Genomic DNA, 22,430 nt, shown 5'->3' with positions numbered 1-22,430 from the left:
TTATCAAGGGGAGAGGGCTTTTCCCCAAACAGTTCCTCATTCTGTTCCCTCAGGACTCTCAAACCACTCAAATCTCTCACTCTACAAATAATTATTAAAAAAATAAACCTAGGAAATGATAACTCAGCCAAGCACCAAACCCCATGAATTCATTGCACCTAACACCAATCACTGTGTTCCTGTTAACATCCCTCTGCTGTCCTTCCCTCTCAGACAGGCTGGGTGGCTGCAGACACAGCCTGGATGATGGCAGCCACATGCAGGGAGCTTCACCCCTGCTTCTTGTCAGGCCTCTGGCAGGAGCTCCCGGCTCGGTGGCAGTGGAATGGAAAGTGCTGCTTCTCCCCACACACCTCCTGTCCCCGGCTGAGGGTGGCTATCGACTCCACCCTTCCTGCTCCGCTAAGGGCAGGTTTAAGAACCCCTTGGCAAGGAACCTGCTCCGTTCTTGTCGCTGTCCCGGCTCCCTGCCCTCCGAGGTCGGCACCCGCTGATCCCGGCCGTGCCGGGCAGTGTCCGGCCGGGCTCAGCAGCGGCAGGCGGGACGGGGACCTGCCGTGAGCCGCCGTCGTGCGGGCGATGCCGCGGCCCCGGGATGCTCCTCGGCATCGCTCGGAATTCCCGGCACAGCCGCAGCTGCGGGGAGCGCGCTGCTCCTGCGGAGAGCAGCCGGGCCCGCGGGGGAACCGGCACCGGCACCGGCACCGGCACCGGCACCACACCGCCCGGGGCCGCTCCGAGCGCGGCCGGCGCGTCCCTGATTGCGGCCACCGGGTGCCACCGAGTGCCACCGGCTGTCACCGGGTGTCACCGCCGCGGGCGAGCGCAGCGGGGCCGGGCCTGGCCGGGCCGCCGCCCCCCGGGCCGGCAGCGGGCGGCGCGGCGGGACCGGCGGCAGCGGCAGGATGGTGAGCGGGGCGGCGGGGCGGGCCGGGACGGACAGACACACGGACAGACAGACACAGACAGACAGACAGATCCTGGCAGGGACCGACAGATAGACAGGTAGCTCCTGCTGGGGACAGATACGCAGACAGGTTGCTCCGGTCGTGCACAAACAGCTGCGGCTGGGGACAGACAGGCAGCCCCTGCTGGGGACGGACGGACAGACAGACGGGCAGCCTCTGCCGCGGACGGACAGCCAGACGGACGGGCAGCCCCTGCCAGGGACGGATAGACAGACGGGCAACCCCTGCCGGGGACGGACGAACGGACAGACAGACGGGCAGCCCCTGCCGCTGGCCCCCAGCCCGGGAGCCGGGCCTGAGCGCCGTGCCGGGCAGGCTGCGGGGCACTCGGGCGCACCGAGCGGGGCTGTTGCTCTCTGTTTCCCGGGCCGCGCTCCCGGCGCTGCCCCGGTCCCAGCGGGGCTGGCGGTGCGGACGCGGCAGCCGCAGCCGTGCCGGGATGCTGTGCCCGGGCCGGGATGCTGTGCCGGTGCCGGGATGCTGTGCCCGGGCCGGGATGCTGTGCCCAGGGCAGGATGCTGTGCCCGGGCCGGGATGCTGTGCCCGGGCCGGGATGCTGTGCCCAGGGCAGGATGCTGTGCCGGTGCCGGGATGCTGTGCCCGGGCCGGGATGCTGTGCCGGTGCCGGGATGCTGTGCCCGGGCCGGGATGCTGTGCCCAGGGCAGGATGCTGTGCCCGGTGCCGGGATGCTGTGCCCGGGCCGGGATGCTGTGCCCAGGGCAGGATGCTGTGCCCGGGCCGGGATGCTGTGCCCGGGCCGGGATGCTGTGCCCAGGGCAGGATGCTGTGCCCGGGCCGGGATGCTGTGCCCAGGGCAGGATGCTGTGCCCGGGCCGGGATGCTGTGCCCGGGCCGGGATGCTGTGCCCAGGGCAGGATGCTGTGCCCAGGGCAGGATGCTGTGCCGGTGCCGGGATGCTGTGCCCGGGCCGGGATGCTGTGCCCAGGGCAGGATGCTGTGCCGGTGCCGGGATGCTGTGCCCGGGCCGCCCTCCCAGCTCCGGCCGCAGCCGCACAGGGCACCCCCGGCCGGCCCGGCCCCGGCCCTTCCCTGCAAAGCACCGCTGAGTGCTGCTCTCCCGGGCTGGATGCTTGTGGGAAACGCTGAGGGAAACGCTGCGCTGTTTACTGAGAGACATAATGGCTGTCCAACATTATTACCTTCTCTTTAGGCCGTCATGCATTATTACTTCTTCTCTTGCAATATAAAATTAGCAGACGAATCTGAAATACAAAGAGATGGTGTGTTGGGGCAGCGTTTGAAAAACCAGTACATCTTTTCCATGTTCGTATATTTGCTTTTGCAGTATGGATTTATAAACACGTGCCTGAAGTCTTTGGTGGTTGAAAAGTATGGAGAAGAAACATGGGAAAAATTAAGGTAATGTGTTCCCAATAAATGTAGTGCATTGAAAGAAGTGCTCAGGAATTCAGCAGCAGGGGTTGTAATTTCTTATTGGTAAATGGTAGCTGATATGTATCTCAAGTAATAATTAGGAGTAACTAAAAGGGCAAAAGCAAGAGTTTCTTGCCTTGTAACACTTCATCCTCTGATACTAATTTGTCCCAATTAATTTGTCATATCAGATAATTAAAGATGACATTTAGTCTTATAGACAATTTTGCAATAGACTTGCTGGCTCACATGATAATATTGAGAAGTAATTACACTGAAAAGATGTCATCCTTAATATAAAGTCAGTTTAATTCCAGTACTCAGAAAAGCAGCTAAATCATAGAATCATAGATTGTCTGGTTCCAATCCCCCTGCCATGAGCAGGGAACCTGCCACTAGACCAGATTGCTCAAAGTCCCATTTAATCTGGCCTTGTTATGATCTCTGGTTTTTTTCTTGTTTTTATGAGCTATATGGTACTTCCAAAATACATAAATGATACTTAGATGCCATATAATCCATCCATGATATATTATCATCCATTGAAGCCAATATAAAAAAATCAGCAGGTTTGGGGAGCCCCAAGACTTGATATTGTGGCCACATTGAACAACAAACCAGCAGACAGACTAAGACTCCACTTTCTCTAGCACCCCACAGTATGATATCCTAATCCTTGAAAGAGTTTACTGTAATACCATAAAGTGAAATAGCAGAAATGGTGAAGTGGACACCACCATTCAACCATGTTTAAGCACTTTAATTAATTTAAAGCACTTTAATATTAAACTTACATCATTAGGTGAAGCTTGAGGGAGTTGAGGAGTGCCTTCACAGCAAACACTCCTTGAGAAATGCCAGCTGGGTCACCCAAGCATATTGTATTTACAGCACTGCTGAGACAGGAATATTGTCTTCTCTGTTGTAGGCTGCAGGCTGGAGTCCAGGATTCTTTCTTGACTTTTGAGGTTTACAAAGATGAGATCACAATGCAGCTTGTCGACAAAGCCTGCAAAGTATTAGGTATGTGTTAGCATGCCTCAAAAATGGATCAGCCTGGGTCAGCCCTGAGACTGCAGCCCAGCTTTTGTCTCCTGTGCCCTTGGGAATGCCTTCCCTATGTTGCAAATTTTCTGCCTTCAGTCTTAATCCACCTCACAGCATTGCAAGAACTTCCAAACCTTTCTTATTCCTTAAGGTACCTTTATTTTGCCAGGTGTCCCTGCTGACATTGTTCTGAGGGAGTTTGGAAAGTATTTCTTTGAATTCTGCAAGCGCTCGGGCTACGACCACATGCTGAGGACCCTGGGTGGAAATCTCTATGAGTTCATAGAGAACCTGGATGCACTGCACAGCTACCTGTCCCTTTCTTACCAGGCAAGTCTGATAGCAACTGCTGAGCAGGTATGGATGGATGGACTCTGCCAGAATCCTTAACACAAGGAACAGCATCTCATAGGTGTGACTAAATAATCACCAAAGCATGTTCTCTTCTGCTATGTTCTGAAACAGATTACTCCAAATGTTAGGATAATTTCTAAAAATGATTGGGTTTGACTAGTCCTCAACATTAGGTATTATTTACTACATTGGCTCTAATGCATAGCAGATTTTTCTTCACAGGTGAGAATATTTAATTTTCTGGGTTTTAGCTTATTTATATTACAGTTTATATTATAAAGGCATGAGATGCTTTTTTACAAGTTGAATTCATCAGTTTACTTTCTGAAAAAGTAGACTTTTCCAGAAAAAAAGATATTGAGGTTTTGGTTTTGTTTTTTTCCTCAGGAGATGAATGCACCATCTTTTAGAGTAGAAAAGAATGAAGATGGGTCAATGCATTTACATTACTATTCAGACAGAAGAGGTCTGTGCCATATTGTGCCAGGTAATGAGACTTAATGCAGAGTACAGATCTGTGCAATATACATGCAGGGTAATCATATATTTGCAGCTGCACTCAGAGTTCAGTATCTTTTTTCAGATGAGGCCTGGCCATGGAGTTGAAGCCTGGTAGAGTTCAGTGTCCAGACTCTGAACTCATTATTTCCCCACTGCCTGATCCCTCCCAGCTCCCAATAAATTCATCAAAATTTGATGAAATTTTGGGTATGACAACTCAGGCCATAAATGTCCATTCTTGCTATAGAATTCCCTCCCTGGAAGAAGAATTCAAGTTCGTGGTGTGTATTGTGCCTAACTGTTCATTAATTCTCAGTGACTCGTGCTTTTTAAATTCCCGTGAAGTAGAAATTCTAGTTGAGTTGAAGATATTCATCCACCCTGTAGTACATCCAATCTGTGAAACTCCTACTGAACCCTGCTCCAAACGGAATCTTTTACCAGCATTTACCAGCATCTCCAGAGCTGTGCTTGTGCAAGCATTAGAGAGCTATAGGTCTGTAAGAGATGACCATATTCCTTTCTTTCATAAATGATGCTGAATTTAGAAGTTCAAAACATCCCCCTTTGTCAAAACTTATTTGATATTGAAAGCACAGAAGTATTTGGAATTTCAGACAGAGCTTTTGATGTCATTTTGATGTCCAGTATTTTGCCTAATACCTGACCAGAAATGAGAGAACTGATTGTGCATCTGCATGAAAGAAATTTCCTTCCTTTCAAAATACAGTATTCTTCAATGACTGAAATAGCTTGTATAGCAGAATCTCTTTAGACTCCCTGCACTCTTTGGGTTGATGGAAATTCATATTATTGCTCTATGGCTACTTGAACACATTCTTGAGCTATCCTGCTGAGCTGCTCCTGGTGAAAACCAGCATTTGTCCTCAGCCAAGGCAAAAGCAGCAGCAACTTTGAAGCTGACCTCCTGTGAGCATATTCTCATCATGGCAGCTGCAGCAAGGACGACACGCGTTGCTTTCTTCTTCCTGAGTTCTTTGGGAAAGTGATTTCTGAAACAGTGAAATTCCACTGGGGGCCCTCTAAAAGGGGAATTGAAAAGGTTTTGTTCTTGGCAATACCTTGTCTTTTGTTTCCCCTTCAGGAATCATCGGTGCAGCAGCCCTGGATTTTTTTAACATTGAGATTTCAATGAAAATAGTCAATCAAACAGAAGAAGAAGAAAGAACTGGGAAAAAGGAACATATTGTTTTTCTTGTCACTCAAAACCCTCTATTTCCGTGCAAGGAAAGAAATGAATTTTCTTCCTCATCTCAATGTCTTGTTGACTCTGAAAAGCAAATTGAGAACCAACTGAAAAAAGAGGTATTTTAATATTCATTATCACCATGTTGCTAAAATATATTTAAAATAAAAACACCCTTGAATTTCCCTTTGGATTTATTTCAACAGGGCCTTGAAAAAGCCAAGAATGCGAATGGAGACAGAGGAAACTCTGTTTGTCCTGTTAAGAAAAGTCACTGGAAAACATTGAGAGGAATAATCACATTAGGAAAAGGTGAGAGATCATTCAGAGGGAGCTCATCATCATTTCTGAGTCTCTTCAGCTAGAAAGTCAGTAAGCCTCCCTATCCCCACCCACCCGTCCATTTTGAAGTTACCATTTATATTTCCTCTGCAACTTTTCAAAATGTTTCTGGTTAAGTTTCTTTCAGTTTGACATTGATGCTCAAAGAAAAATTGCAGATAATAAGCATGCTTAGTAATGACAGATACTTAAGTGGGATATGACCTGTCACTTTTGTCTCTTAAACAGGGCTTTCATCTGAAAAGTGTTCTCCTGTAAAATGCCATTGTGTGGTGAATTTGATTCTTCATTCTCTTGTCACTTGGTTTAAGATGCTGAATTTAAAAGTGTGTTTTTTAACTTGGTAGATACTACTCCTTTCCAAAATTGTCAACTGTAGTAAATTTTGAAAGCCAAATTACATTCTCCACTACCAACAGTCTACTGCTAATCTCTAAATCTCTGTTCTTGCCTCTATGTATTAGATGTTTTTATCTGTTTATAAAATGGAAGGAATTTTCCAGTTAGGATCTTTTGATTCCCCAAAAGGAATGAGAATCTAGCTCAGCATTGCCAAGATGTCCTCATTCTGGGATGAGTGAAAAATTGAACCTGATATCACTTGGTGCAGTGTCACATGCATTACAAGGGCAGATATACTAAGTAAGACATTAATATATATTCAAAATAAAATTTTAGACTAGCATTATTGTTAATAAATATATATAATTCTTTAGCTATAAGTGTGAGTTATCAAGAGCCAGACTGTGATAAAATTAAACATCCACACTGACTTCCCCTGAAGCAGTAAGAGGTCTAAAAGCTAGGTTCTAAGTGTGCAATATTTTGCACCAATCTCCTGAGTGACTTGAACATTTGTTCTCAGCAGAACTTACTGGAGTATCTATCATAGCCACCTTCAGGGGGAAAGAGATCACTGGAAGTAATCATCATTTTGATTCTGGTGGGTTACTGGGAATCCAAGTTTACACCATGAAGATCAATGGTTTTGGGTGCTTCACTCAAAAGATGAGCTGTTTTGATATTTTACCCATTGTATTCCTTTTACAAAAGTATCTGCTAGTAAGCACAAACTGTTCTGTAGATTTGTGACCATTTTGTAAAAAATCTCAGGGTAAGTAAAATAGAAATCCAACAGTAATTCTGCCTCTGTGCTATGGACATTGTACATATGGTTTATTGTACAGGAGACTAAAACTCATGTCACACTGTTTTTTTTTTTTTCTCTTAGTGCTCCTTAGTAGCTGGCAAAGTGTATTAAATCCACTCCTGTGCACGTTTTTGTGGGATTGGCATGTGTTATATTGCTATGGCACCTGCAGATTCATAGAGAAGTAACATCTACAGTTGTTCATTATTCTTATTTTTTTCAACATAATTTCATGCATCTAGTGCTCTTTGGTGTTTGTGTGCTTAAGTTTTAAACACTCAGCCAACTCAGATCAGCTGTGGATTGCACTGCAGAGCATTTAGCACAGATGGGGGCACATTTCTGGGCCCACACACTGTTTGCTTTGTCTTCCCTCACTATGATATAGGGACCTGTCTCACTGAGTGATAAAGTCATGCTGATTGGTTTTATGAAGTGCAGCCTGATTTAAAAATGACACATTTATCTCACCACAGGTAAGCTCCTGAGAGGATTTGATCCTGTTTATCCCAAGAGCCTCTGGATTGACACAAAAACATTTTGCAATGGACTTCCTTTTCATATGGTTTTTGACAAAGAGGTAGGACAAGCATGTGGGCAGGGCCCTTGGTTTGCATAAACCTCAGAGTAATTTCCCTTTGTTTTGGCTGTGCTACAGTTCCCTGCTGCATGTGCTCTGTGTGCAGCGCACACTCACTTGCAGGATTTGCAGAAATACTCTGTACAGAGACATGCTCTCTATCAGTGCAGATAGGAATCTCCTTTGAATTCATTGAGTTTCCATAACTGAAACACCTGCAGATATGCCGGCAAGGTATATTGCAGCAGTCTCTGTTACCAAACAGTGAGCAGAATTTTTTGGGGTTTCTGGTCACCTTCCTGTCTTTGCACATACCAGAGCCTTGTCCCATCCTTTAAACTGGATTTACATTTACAGTTTCCCTCTCTCCTCCTAGTTACTGATCTATCCCAAGGCTGGAGAGCTTTGCTGGCAGCTCCATGTGCTGCCTGAGCCTGCCCCTACCTGCTTCTGGGAAAGCCCAGCCACCTGCTGCACCAGGCAGCCCCTCAGGGACCCCAGATTCTCTGTCCCTTCTGGGGCAGCGTTCAGTCTCCTCTGCTGGGCACACACCCTCTGCAGCCCCCTGGCAGGGCTGTCCCTGGCTGCTCCCCTGGGCTCCCACCAAGGCACAGGTACTCCTGCTCTGAACCGGTGGGGAGAACATTGGCTTGGACAGGAGCAAAGAAAGGAGAAGCTGAGGGTGGGACAGCAGAAGAACACTGAATGCATCGCCCTCAAGGAACATGTTTTGGCATTGTGCTGATTGAGATACCAGAACGTATAATCTGCTTCATGCCACTGCCCACATCAGCCAAAATACAGAGTCTTAAACCTTTAACCTTAAACCTAAAACCTTAAGCCTAAACCTTTCTTTTATTGGCCTAAAAAGAAGACCAGTATACATAATTTAATATACTAGTGTGCAAAGAATAAAAGTCATACATCCATTAATGGTAGCCAGGTCAGAGCTTCAATAACCAATGACAAGCAGAGAAGAACGTTTCTGCAGAATTTAAGAGCTCATGTATGGTCAGCAAATAAAGGAAAATTACTAAACCTTTATACTTCATGAAGAGAAAGTAACCCATGGCGTCTATTAGAAAATTAATATTTGCCAAGGCATTATATGCCACAGTTATTTTCATTTTGGAATACAAGACACTCCAGTATCTCAAACTTTCTCCTGCAAATTCTCAAATTTTGTCCTGTAAGGCTGTTTGTGAGGCCTGCATAAATGCAAGCAGGGATAATAGCAAGTTAAAAGCTAGTTTTGGGGTTTTTTTTCACAATTGACAGGAAGGAGAATTTTAATATCAGCATTCCTTTCTTGGGGCTTTGCCTTGCTATGAAGGGCATGCATTCAGGGCTGGGTAGCACTACACTGACAAGGTAGGAACTTTGCTCAGAAATAAGCCATGTGCTCCAGGAAGGCTAAGTGTGTGGAAATGTATGAACAATTGCTTGGTCTGAACCCAAAGGGACAGGAATTTTAACATTGGTCCATGTTTTCTTTTTAAGCTCAAAGTGAAGCAAGCTGGGGTGAGCATTCAAAAGATTGTACCTGGCCTTCAGACCATGGGCATCTCCTTGGATCAGTATTTCAGGATCGTTCACCCAGAAGTGCCCTTCACCATCTCCAGCATTCAGAAATTCATCAACAGCCAATTTGTGTTCCAGACTAGAAGAGAGATGATGCCTGAGTCATGGAGAGAGCGGCCAATGCTGGAGCTGAGAGGTACTTCAGTGTTTGCAATGGCCCAAGTGCTGCTATCGAATCAGGAGTCAGGCTGAGGTGCACTCCTGACCCCTCTCCACTCCTATAAATAGCCTTTGGCCAGTGAGGAGATTAGATGGTTCTGTTTAGAGGAGCAGTAGATGCTTGTGCACAAATTCTGCTATCACCTCACCAGATTTTGAAGGCTTTCACTCAGAAGCAACTACTCTGCTCCTATTTGAAAGGCTTAGAAATATGGTGATTTTCTGATGCTGCAAAACCCACATGTGGATACTTGGCTTGTTCTTAATTTATGCCTTTGAGGGGAGTTATTTGCTACTGGCTGGGTTTCCAATGTGATTAAAAATAGATTAGTTCTCTGTGCTTTTATTTTTTGTAGCACATTTTCAGGCTCTCTCTTCACACACCCCCCCAAAGCCACGTCAGAGAGTTTACCAGTTAAAATTACCTCAGCAAAAAAATTATTGTATTTGCTTTATTTTTACTGAGAGGACTGAATATGGGATGATCCTCTGCTTGGTGTAATTAACTATAATGGCATTTGGTTTAATTGTTCTATGACTTCAGTTTTTCTTTTCTGAACTATGTAATATGACGTAATTTTCTCTTGTCTCCTCTCACCTTTATGTAATGAGTGTCAAATCTTGTTTTCCTGGGATTCAGAAAAAGATTAAGGGTTTAGGGACAACCTTGAAAAAAGTAATGCTACCAAAATTTTAATTGTACAATTGTACTTTCTCTTATGCTCTAGGGGTTAATTCACACATACTTCTGATGTTTCAGTCCTCTTAGTTTTAAAGCTGTTCATCCAATAGCCCTGGGGATGAGGTGAAGGAGAAAGAAAGAAATAGGAATTCCTACACTGCTGTTTAGAAAACAATGATGCTTATGAAGTAAGATGATAATAATAATAATAATAGTCAGAATCAGAATCAAATCCCAACCAAAACCCAAAAAAATCCAGATTCCCCACCAAAAACAAAAATCCCTTTTACCTTTCAGGCCTTTTTGTTACTGCTTATTTAGATTATGATAGTAACTGAAAGCTCCAATTTCCTGAGCGGAAAGTGCCATTGACTTTACTGGGACACAAACTATGCACTGGGAAATTAAACTTCAAATGTTTTGCTTAATCACTGTGAGTCTCAGTTCCCCTGTGCCTGATTCTGACAGACTGGCTTTGGGAACAGCCTGAGAATAGGAGGAGGGGAAGGGAAAATACGGAGAGGAGCAGAAAAGAGAGGGGAGATGTTGTGAGCACTGGGGTTCCTCATGAGGAGGAGGGACTTGAATCCTAGCTGGGCTCTGCCTGCAACAGCTGAGGGAATGGCTGCTTTCTGGGTTCCGAAACCTTGTTCTTGACTCCTCTGAACAAGTTCACCTCGAATTCCTAGGAAATAAATTCCTGTGATCACCCAGATGCTACAGAAACCCCCTGACCTTAGAACTCATCCCTAGCACTGACACCAGTAATGCAGAGCCCCCTGTGAGAGGCCCCCCTGCAGCAAAGCCTTGCCCATGCTGTGTCCCCAGGGCAGATGATGTGGATGGAGCCCCTGCAGTGCATGCTGTACCTGTGCTCGCCCCTGCTGCAAAGCCTTGCCCATGCTGTGTCCCCAGGGCAGATGATGTGGATGGAGCCCCTGCAGTGCATGCTGTACCTGTGCTCGCCCCTGCTGCGCTCCCTGCACGAGCTGGAGGAGCGGCAGATGCACATCGCCGACATCGCGCCCCACGACGTCACCAGGGACCTGATCCTCCTCAACCAGCAGCGGCTGGCGGAGATGGAGCTCTCCAGCCAGCTGGAGAGGAAGAAGGAGGAGCTGAGGATCCTCTCGAAGCACCTGGAGGAGGAGAAGAAGAAGACTGAAGCGCTGCTCTACGCCATGCTGCCCCAGCACGTGGCCAACCAGCTGAAAGAGGGCAAGAGGGTTGAGGCAGGTGAATGAACAGGGTGCATTTGGGATGTGAGATTTGTGCATGGGGATGGGGATAGAGACACTGGGGTGCTGGCACAGCCCCTTTGCCACTGCCCTGGAGTCCATTTCTGCTTGGTGACATCCATGGGTAGGGAGATGGTCACAGACGCTTAATTTCACTGCTAATAAAAATTAGGCTGTTCTTTCAAAGAAAGCTTTGGAAGCTCTTTGCCAAAATTGTTCCTTAGGTGGTGAAAGGTGGCAGTGCTGCCCATTCAGTGAACAAAATTCAGTAATCTGAGATTTTGGTTTTAACATGGGTATACAGGAAAACGAGGACTCAGAAGTGAAGGGAGTAAAGAAGGAGGTCTTTGCTAGAAAATTCTCTTAGTACCTTTATGCTATTTATAAATGTAGAATCATGATGATTCCCATTGTTATTAAAGGTAGCAATAATATGCTTAAATTCCCTTTAGTAAGCACATAAATGAAATCAGGGATAAAGAGTTAAGTGTTTCCTGTATATGGTGTATTCACATGTTTGGGTTGAGATGTGCAATTATCCCTATATTTATACACTCTTACACCTCTCCATCTCAGCACCTGGGTGTGGTTGTTACAACTGAGAGGCCATAGAATGATCTTTTCAAGCAAGCCTCAAACAGATCCTGTGATTGTGCAGCCATTACAAACACCACTGCTCTTTGTGCCCACAGGAGAGTTCAAGGAGTGCACGATATTGTTCAGTGATGTGGTGACCTTCACCAACATCTGTGCCCAGTGTGAGCCTATTCAGATAGTTCTCATGTTAAATTCAATGTACCTGAGGTTTGACAGACTCACCACAGTGCATGATGTGTACAAGGTAGGTACTGATCAAAAAAAGCTGCAGAAAGTTTTGCTGTTTTTTTTTTTCTGTTGTTTGTTTGTTTTGGTTTTGAATGTACTTAAATCCTCTTCACCACAGCATGATTGTTGGTTAAACTATAAAATATTACCTTATTGTAGTGGCCACACAAACTGAAAAAGAGGGAGAAGTGAACATTATTGGACAGGAACTCAACTTCTATCATAGGCTAAGGTCTCTTTCTACAATCCCAATACCAGAATGACTCTTCTTTTATATCTATCTCTCTCCCTCCTTTCTCAAATGCCTATCCAAGATGAATAATTTGCCTAGTTCTTTCATTTGTACCTCTTCTAAATAAGTCACTTTGTCATTGTCCCTTTTGGTGGGAAATAGCATTATGGACAATACCCAGACAATGGGTAGACTTCTGCTTCATGGAGATCTTCAGCAATGGTATCCTCTCCTGCTAACCCCACAGAGCATCAATTGGACCTAGAGGGTACACGTGGTCTCCAAACTGTGCTGGAAAGATCAGAGCCCTGGCTGGCCTGCAATAATGGTGTTATCAATACTTCCAGAGGTACCAGATTTGATGTGCTGAAGAACAGTTCCTGAGTTTCTGTCTGTCCTCAGCTCATTAAATATTTAGGAAGGCAGAAATAGTAAAGGGTGAAATCCAAATCTCATTTATTCTTTGCTCAGGCAAGGCTTGCAGTTCATCCCACAATAAATTGTACTGGGAAATCAGAAGCATTTCTTCCTTGGCAAGGAATCTGTATTCAATAATTGAAGAATCCAGGACATGGCCCACAGATTTCAGGATGAATTAGCATCACATTCTATCTAAATCATCCATCATAAGTAAATGATCTGTCACTATAATAATCTCCTTTTGAAGCCTGTATATAACTCCTATTAATACTGAAGGAAGTTACTGGGGTACAGAGAGAGCAAGGATGAGATTATTGCAGGGAATTGGGAGAGCAATGAAATAGTGACATTGATCAAACAAACTTGGCCCAAGCTTATAAACATCTGAAGTTATGAATAAGTCTTGTTAAATTAAATCTTCTACTATGGCTGAAAAATAATTAGGGTGTCTATTTGCATTAGTAGCTTTTTACAGTTGTTTTTAATTTGTTACAGAAAATTACTGGCATCACTGTGGGTTTGGCTGGCTGATAGAAGGCATAGACAGGAACACATGCTTTGGGATTGAAATGTGGGACTGTTTTAAGTCATTGTGTTAATGAACAAACCCAAATATTAAATTATGTTTCCACTCTCCCATTGGTGTTAATTTTTAAGAAAGCCAATTAGTCTAATCTAAAAGATTTCTTTTTTACTGATGATAAATGGGCCAGTGAAACCTCATAAGAGCAGTTTAAAAAATGTCATTACCATGTAACAGGCTTTTACAGTGGAACATTTAAGAATTCTCTTTTTCAAACAGGTCCTAGCAAAATTTCTGTCACAGGAACAAAATCCAAAGTATTTCTCAGGTACTTTAGCATTAATTTCAAGGAGACTGGGTGCCTGAAGGAGGACAAACCCTTCAGCATTTGTCTCTGAGGCTGCAGCTGTTATGGAAAAACAGCTGGTTGTAGGGAAGGATGCTCCCAAATTGTTTAGTTCACACTCTGTTCTGTGATATCCTTGAGACTGGAGGTTCCTTAATTTTGTGTGAACCCCTTAATCATAATCAACAATGAATGGGCTCCCTTACTGTATTGTGACTTTTTAAAAATAAATCTCTCTCAAACAAGAAATACGCTTTTAGCGCCAGTTGTGAATCAGAGCTAATTAACAGCCCTCATCTATCAGGTAACCTCTGGCTCAGGATGCTGTGCCTCAGGCCAGCCCTTTGCATATACCCAGGGTAGGAGGAAGGCAAACAGCCTGGCACTTGCACAGCAGCCCTTTCTCCTTAGGCTCTCTCACACTGATACCCAAAGTGGGGCAAGTGAGCAGGGACAGAATGCCATGGAATTTTTAGTGTGGAGTGAAGGAAAGGATCTCCATCTCAAGGAAACTCACGTGTGCTAAAGCTTTTCAGTGACTGGAAGCATCTTTTAAGAGAAAGGAGGAGTTGGTGCAGATGAGAAGAGCCCTGAAGAGCAGAACACTAACCTGAGTGAGATGCACCTGGCATGCTCATGTGCTTGTCCCTCTCAATTAAAGGTGGAGACGATTGGAGATGCCTACATGGTGGTGGGGGGAGTCCCTGTGCCTGTGCCCACGCACGCAGAGAGAGTTGCTAATTTTGCCTTGGGCATGATAATGGCAGCCAAAGGAGTGCAGAACCCAGTTTCTGGAAATCCTATCCAAGTAAGTCAACACAAAGGTGCACGTGTGTCTGTCTGTCTGCTTCTTGTGCCGAGCTTCTGGTTAATGTACTGCAGCAGCAGCTCAGAGAGCTGCTTCTGACTCCTCTTTGGCTTGGGGCAAGGCCCATGGGGGCACATTTCCATGAGGAGCCTCTCCCTGTGGATGTTTGATATCATACTGGCGTCCAGTGTCGTGTTGAGATGAACTTTTCGGTGGCTGCATAGCATTAACAAAGATGTTAAATAACAAGTGACTTTTTGGGGGGTGTTTTATCTTTGTAAAGATTCGAGTTGGGATCCATACAGGTCCTGTCCTGGCGGGGGTGGTTGGAGAAAAGATGCCTCGTTACTGCCTGTTTGGAGACACGGTGAACATCGCCTCCCGCATGGAGAGCCACGGCGTGCCCAGCAAGATCCACCTGAGCTCCAGTGCCTACCAGTGAGTGACCCTGAGGGAAACCTCACCTGCTCAAAGCCAGGCTCAAATCCACTGCCTTGGCACTGCCCCTTTCAGTGGAGATGGTGCCTGGTCACTCATTTGAGCAGGTTGTAAAGGGAAGTCACTGCTTGTAAAGAAGCTTATTATTTTCCTAATTATTCTAAATGTACTTACATATAGGAGCAGAGGTTTGAGAGTCTCCATGCTAGACAGCAAAATATTAAAAAAAAATCCAAACTGTTGTCTTACATATCGCAAGAGTTCAATTATCATTATATTGCAAGGATTCCATACCACCAGAGTTTTGTGCCTCCTCAATGTTTTCTGTAAGCAGTTCCTCTAAGCACTGACTCTTCTTGGTCCTTACAGTAGTCATCTGACTCTAGATCCCACCAATCCACTCTTTTATACCACTTGTTCTTATTGGCTACAGGTGTGGCCTGTTAAGATCAGGCCTGCTCCTAATCTTTAGTAATTGGTCCAGCTGCAACTCGTTGAGGGATAAGATTGCATTCTACACCACCTTCATTTACCCATACTGTATCCCCCTACAGATAACTTATTTGGAAATACTGAAAAATTAATGTAGGTGCTAGAAAGACAGTCAGAAAATCTAGAACATTTAATAACAAAAGGTTTAAAATCTCTCTGATTGAGCACCACAATTTGTAGTGAAACAGTTTCATTTACACTTACTAAGGATTAACTGCATAAACAGCTGTCCTCTTCATGCTGTGATTTACTTTCCAGAAACTCATGTTTGTAAAAAATTAATACTACATTTCCAAGAACTTTATGTATGCATAAAATCTATATGCAAGAGTGGAAGCAAAGACAAACTACAAAGGAAGGAATACAACAACATTGCCTGGGCACACAGGAATGATGTTGGGAAAATGAGAACTCAGCTGGCATTGAAATGGGAAACAAAGTTCAAAGGCAGTCAGAGGAGCTCTGCAATGTTAGAATATAAATAGAAACATGGACCTGCTGTGGCAGGTGATTTAGTGACAGTGCCCTGAAGAAAGGCTGAGTTACTCAAGGCCTCTCTTGCTTTGGCCTTCACTGACAAGATCTTGGATGTCCCTGCACCAAGAGTGAGGGTTCAAGGAGCAGGTGAACTGTGAGTACTGGAACAGGATCAGAGCAGGGATCTTTTGAGAGATCTCAAGCTACAGAAGTGCAGAGGAGCAGAAGGGATCTGAGGTAATGGCAGCTGGGTGGTGGCACTGCTGGCTGTCAGCTCCGGCAGGCCTTGACTGTCAGCACGGGAGCAGCTGAGGAAAGCTGCAGCTGTAGGGAAAATGGCAAGGGGGACATGGTGAAACTGCAGGCTGATCAGCCTCATGTCAGTCCCAGAGAAAATCAAATGGCCATTTCTGGATACATGAAAAAGGCAATTGGGAATAACAAGTCTGGATGTAAAATAAATGAGTCAATCATGCTTGACAGACCTGATTGCCTTCTCTGATGGAATGACTGGGGATAATTCTGTCTAGCTGATATTGGCTGCCTCAGTTCTTCATTGCTATTCACTGGTAAATAAGAACCCTCCAGCCTACTGAAGTATTTGACTATGTAAATCCATTAGCTTTTGATCAGGCTGTATGTGTAATGCTATGAAAGCACAGCAGGCTTGAATAAACAGTTGAAACAAATTCTCAGTTGTTCACAAATTGAGACTCTTTCCCCCAGACTGTTGTGATTTGATCACTCAGCTCTTTGAAAACATCAGTGTCATTTTTACTTGTCTTGAATTTTCATGTGTCATTTTGCTTCTGATACTTTAGGTGCCTAAAATACAAGAATTTTGAGATTACTGAAAGAGGAGAAATAGAAGTAAAAGGCAAAGGGAAAATGCACACATACTTCCTCATTAGAAATAAATCTGCAACTGAGAATGAGATTATGGGAAGGCCAATGAAAGATTTAGATTCTGGCCATGAATCTGTTCAGTCCATTCCAGAAGGCAAGATTGAAACTATACCAAGTTCTCATCAGCCAGGTAGAGTCAACTCAACGCATATTTTCCTCCTTTAACAAATGAATAAAAATACAATCCAATTAAATGTCCTTTTGTATTATTCTTTCAGCTACTCAGGCTCAGCAAAAGAAGGACCAGACCCCAGCTATTGCAATGAAGTATGTTGATGGCCCCACAGATGCACAGAACAGCCTCAAGAGAAGGAATCAGATGAAAGCTGGAGATTTAACAGGTAGTTATTTAGTTACCATCTCACAAAGACCACAGAACTAGGAAATAACTGAGGCTTAATCTTTCAAGTTCTTCATATTCATCTTCTAAATAACAATAGTTTTGTCAAGCCAGAAATTCATGCTAACATACACACATTACCCTTCTGCACAATCTTTAGGGCCAGACAAGTTCCACCTTTGGAGCAATCCCAGGTGTTGGTTTGCACTGGTGAGAGAGAAGCTGACAGAGCTGCCAAAACCCCAGAGCCCTTCTGGGAGTGCAAATAGAATGGATAAACATTAGACAGCTCTTCACAGGGACAGACCCATGGACTGTCCATGTACACAGCTTTTCCTAGGAAAGATGTAGTTTGGGGGAGCCTTGCCAGCTCAAGAGAGACCTCAGTCCTGCCTGCTGCAGGAGTCAGAAGGATTTATTGGCATGCTCATGTTCTGTGACCAAAGTTCATTCTCCTTTGAAGTAGCTGATACTGAGATAACAGATTTGATGCCATAACAACCTAATCTAAGGCAGCAAGTCTTGTAGTTCTATTTATGTGCTTTGTGGATTTTAAACAGACTAAATATGTTGTCCCTAATTACTAGAAAATATTTTACTGCCTTCCCTCCCACCTGCTTAGATGTGGTGGTTAATCTGGTATGTGGTGTGCTGACAAACAGAAACCTCTCTGGTCCTTAAAAACTCACAGTGCAGGAGTGTTTCCTTTCAGGCAAAACTTGTGATTCCAAAAGTGATGGGAGTCTCCATGGCAACCAGCATGCAGATGATGGTCCTCGTCCTCCAAACCAGGGAAGAGTCAGACCTGCTGCTGAAGAGCCACAGAATAGAAATGTTCGCTCCAATTTTTGCACTTTACTCTAAGTTTCTTACTTTTACATTAAACAGAGAAATTTTATTATGATTTTGTGCATTTTACTGTTATGGGACTGATTTTGTATATGAGTACGACAGGATTTTGTAAAAAAACAAAAAAAGTAAAAAGACATTTCATCACAGTTTTCAGTAAAAATAAAACAGTGGAGGAAATTTTTTAAATCCACCTACATGGGCCATATAATATTCCCAGTCAAGAAAGAAACCCTTGCAGGATGCTTTGAAGATGCATTTTCAGCCTGTGTCACATCTTTGAATATCCTTGTGTAAAAATCATGTGTTGGTATCTGATGCAGCAACCGAGAAAGAGGTGACTCATCCAGCTAGAAATATTCCTACTCAAATGAGCACTTGCCATAAAAGAAACATTCCCTGAAGTGACCATCTGTCTTGACTCCAGCACAGCCAACAACTTCCCCATGTAAGGTTAGCAGCATCCCTCCTATGTTTTAACTGCAATAACAGCTTAATTTCTTGACTAATCTTTGGTTGGGTCAAGGCATTATGAAGTAGAAGTGCAGAATAGATCTAAAACAACCTGTATTTTTGCATCCTGAAGAGAGAATAACATGTACTTGATAGCAGCCAACAGTAGAAAAGAGCACCTGTGATCTCTGAACCAGCCATACACACTGTGCATAGAAGGACATGGAAATGGTGGAGTTACAAAGCATCAGATTTGTCACAACACTGAAGGACTGTTCAAGGCCTACAACCTATATGAGACCTTCAAATGAGTTTCAAGTTTATTTCTCAATTTTTCACCCCAGCCAGACAAAAATAGCAAATCCCAAAACAATCAGGACTGCAGAAGGAGTCTGTCAATGCTGGAATTAATGTTGCTAGCATCATTGAAAACAACAGCATAAGAGATCAGCATTACCTGGTATCAGAGACCGCTCACCTGAAATACTTCCATGCTGATATATTCTTAGATTAGGCCTGATCAGAAATGGGAGAGAAAAATTGAAGCTCATTTGTCAGGGATTAGAGAGAGGAGCAAAAATACAATGGATATAAAGGTTGTAGACAATTTGATGCATCATAAATTGTGCTCTCACTCCTATAAATGGAGCTTAGACTAGGTGGGTGACTTTGACAGAAGATGTGCCCTGCACACTGATTTATTACCTTTGGCTGTGGATTCATCGACTAAGGATGCAGGCATGAGACCAATGTGAACTCTGGGCAGGAACTCACTGGAGAAGGTGATAAAGTTACTTCTCCCTGACAGTCTGGAGCATCACATTTCCACCTCTGTGTCTGCAGCAGGAGCAAGGCTCTTTAAACACCAGGCAGAGAGCAAAGACTGATGAAAGGCATCTCCTCCTCTTTACAGTACAGCCAGATGAAATTTCACCTGGTTAGAGTTTTTTTTTCCAAATCTCTGAGACAGGAGCTGGGCAGCTCAGTCTGCAGGAACAATTAGTGCAATTATTCCAGCAGAGGAGGATGCACAGAGTGAAACCATTAGTGCTGTTCTCCACTAAAGAGGTTTTCCGGGGGTTTGCCAGGTGTGGGCCCATGCAATGAGCACCTGTTGGCTTTTGGAGCACCTCACAAGCACATGCTCTGGCTTTGCTTCCTCCAGAAGAGATCCATTGCACACTCGCTTTGCTCAAACCTGCCCTTCTTGCTCTGAACAACCTATGGGTGTTTAATGTTGGAATGCTTTAATTGCCAGTAAGTGCTCATGGTAAGTTACTTCATGCTGTCCCATGGTAAAATGGTGTGCTCAGTGGTTTCTCTGTGGCATCTGCTACAATCTGGTCCTCCTGGAGCTGGGTCAAATCTGCACAACTGCTTCTAAACATTAATGTGCCTGTGCATCATCATGTGTTCTTAAATCTGTAGGCACTTCTAAAGATTGCAAAAACATAATTCAAAAATAAATCCTTTCATTAATATACCAACTACCATTTGTCAGTGATTACTTTGATTCCTGTCCCTCTTTTCCCTTCCACCTTTTCTATTCTCCTTTTCCTCTAGGCCTACAAAAGTACTCAGTCTTTGTGTCAGTCACATATCTACAGGGAATTGACACAAAAAGGGTGAAAGAAAGAAATTGCCACCACTGCTTCATGGAAACTGAGGCTTAGATAAATTAAAAGTTGAGACTTTTGAAAGCTATCTAAAACATATGGATTCCCAAATCCCATTAAATCTGGTGTTAAAACCTTAACTGTAAAAATTTGAGTACCTTAAAGGTCCAGGGGCCAGATTTTTCAGACTTTTTTACTTTTCTGAGGGAAACCAACTGGATTTAGGTGCTTAATTGAACACATATGCAGTGTTTAATTCCCACAAATGATGCTTTCCTTAAAACATTTATAAAACCTTCCCTGTAAAGCCTTCTAAAATGGGCTGTTCAGTAAACTTTCCAAACTGGACCCTCGTTTGCATTCATTCATTACTTCTGACATTACAATGCAACTCTGTATGGATCCAAGCTGAACATAAAAATACACAAATAAAATAGTAGTGAAACTGAAATTATGACTTCAATGATGACAATATATTAAAACCACACTTGAATATAAAAAAAACTATGGTGAAATTCCAAATGAAAAAGGAAACACACAATTTCATAGAAGTAGACAACATCATGGAAATTCCAGAGGGTTTTTTTTCCTACTAAGTCTCTGCTTCCCCCTTAGAAAACTCAAGACTTTAGGAGCACACAATGTGATTAAAATCTTCCTTAAATTTATCTGTACAAACATCTACTATTCATGTATTCTTCATACAATATTCAATCATCAGCGCTTCCTGTACAGAAATAAATAGCAGTGTGCAGTATTTTGATTCCATAAATAGTTGTAATCAAAATAAACACATGGAATGTTATCTTCACTTATATGATTAGACTAACAAGCACTGCTCATTTTTTGCAAGCTGTCTGTAGTTCTATCTCACAGTTATGTTGTACTTGCTTGCTGAATTTCTGCTAATTATTTTTGGTCTGAGCTGTGCTGAGAATCCATTCCTAAAAAATTCTGATATTCACAGTTCTTCCTATTTTGACTTGGTGTCCAGCCTTTAGTCTCCAGCTGGATGAGCACACCATGTGAGAAGGAGATTTGTGGTCACATTTTCATACCAATAAGTACTTACTCTGCCCTGTGCTCTGTTGGAAGTGAACCCCAAAAGGACATAAACTCATTGCCAAGCTTTGCAGAAATTCAGGGCAACATTAACTGACTGTGAAATATCTCCTTAACTTTGCTGTGTTAGTGAAGCCTGAAAGTTTTACCTCCAGAGAAAACCTCCCAGGCTCTTTGATAGTTCTTATTTTGTCATTTGCACCAGACACCTTTCTGTCAAGGGAATCAGCAAACACAAGTGGTGACGCAGTTTCTGCTTTTTGTGACAAACACACCAACCGCAGCTGCAGCACCCAGTTCCCATCAGTGCTGAGGTGAGGGGTGCTTGAGCACACTGCACACGAGCACTGTGTGAGGCCCCTCTGCTTTGTGTGTTCCATCCCAGGGTCTGGGCTCCCAGCTGCTTTGCTGGGGCTCCATTTCCACGCTGAACACCAGGCCAGTGACCCAAACCAGGGCTGGGTGATGCTCTGTGGGCATCCTGCCAGAACGTTTTGCAGGAGAGGAACCTGACACTCAGCTCTCATTTAAGGCCAATTGATCTCAGGAATCGATGGGCCTTTAAAAATTCACCAGCTCACATATCCTTTTCAGTGATGGTCATCAGATGTTTTGTGCTCTGATTTTGTGGGCTTTTGGGAGATCCTTGCTTTTCAGCAAATGATGACATCTCTTTTGGTAAGAGGAAACTCACAGCCTTCACTTTACCCCTGGAGAAAAAAAGAGAAATCATTATGAGGATTTCAAAACATGCAGAGAAAGTAAAAAACCCCAAAACACCAACCTGACCAACAAGGAAACAGTAAATGCTTTCAACTCTTGCAGGATTTCATGCCATTCACATGGCCATCCCAAAGGACCAGGCATGGTGCTCTCTGCTGGAAGCATCTGCCTTTTTCCATTGAGTCTCACATCTCCCTGACCTGTGTGTTCAAAGCTGTGTGAGCACAGAACCCTGGGGGTGCATGTGCACCCACACAGACCCTTCAGTAATTTTAGTATAATAGCCCTGAAAAGAATGCTCAGCCTTTCTTATCCTGTATTTAAATATTTAATGTTTTTTTTTTTTTCATTTACCAAACACAGTGGGAATCCCTTGGTAGAAATAATACTTAAGCATATATGAATTAAAATATTTTAGACATGCAAATTAGAGATGATTTGTTAGCAGTGCTGGTTTTTTATTACTTGGGTGCAATGGCACTCTATAAAAATTCAAGGTGATACTTCTAGAGAGTTAATTTTAAGGCAAAAATATTCATATCACATACAGGATTATAGCTCTGGAGCAAAATGTGAGGAAGCTACAATAAACTAAGAATAGGAAAACCCGACATGAAGCAGCATGCTGGAAAGCAAAAATGTCATCCTTGTAAAAAATTAAGCTTAATAAGCTTGCTGAACTAATTGCTAGAAATTACCTTACTGATGAAAAGCT

The 22,430-nt window shown here is 43.9% G+C and overlaps 1 protein-coding gene across 1 annotated transcript; it reads left to right on the top strand.

Moving 5' to 3' along the window:
- The first annotated feature begins 579 nt into the window (after nt 1-579).
- On the top strand, nt 580-17,996 carry LOC131087631 (guanylate cyclase soluble subunit beta-2-like). Its single transcript, XM_058031416.1, is given in 18 exon segments — nt 580-705; nt 707-805; nt 807-908; nt 2,276-2,349; nt 3,293-3,387; nt 3,581-3,741; nt 4,153-4,252; nt 5,372-5,592; nt 5,680-5,785; nt 7,442-7,545; nt 9,046-9,262; nt 10,796-11,203; nt 11,898-12,046; nt 14,213-14,359; nt 14,643-14,797; nt 16,588-16,802; nt 16,891-17,013; nt 17,725-17,996. Coding segments are annotated over 18 exon segments (2,754 nt in total). The 3' UTR covers nt 17,877-17,996.
- The last annotated feature ends 4,434 nt before the right edge of the window (nt 17,997-22,430 follow it).

Source organism: Melospiza georgiana, chromosome 10 (genome assembly GCF_028018845.1).
Source record: "Melospiza georgiana isolate bMelGeo1 chromosome 10, bMelGeo1.pri, whole genome shotgun sequence".
NCBI lineage: Eukaryota > Metazoa > Chordata > Aves > Passeriformes > Passerellidae > Melospiza > Melospiza georgiana.
Note: the sequence above shows the minus strand (reverse complement) of the source record. Positions and strands in the feature narration are given on the sequence as shown.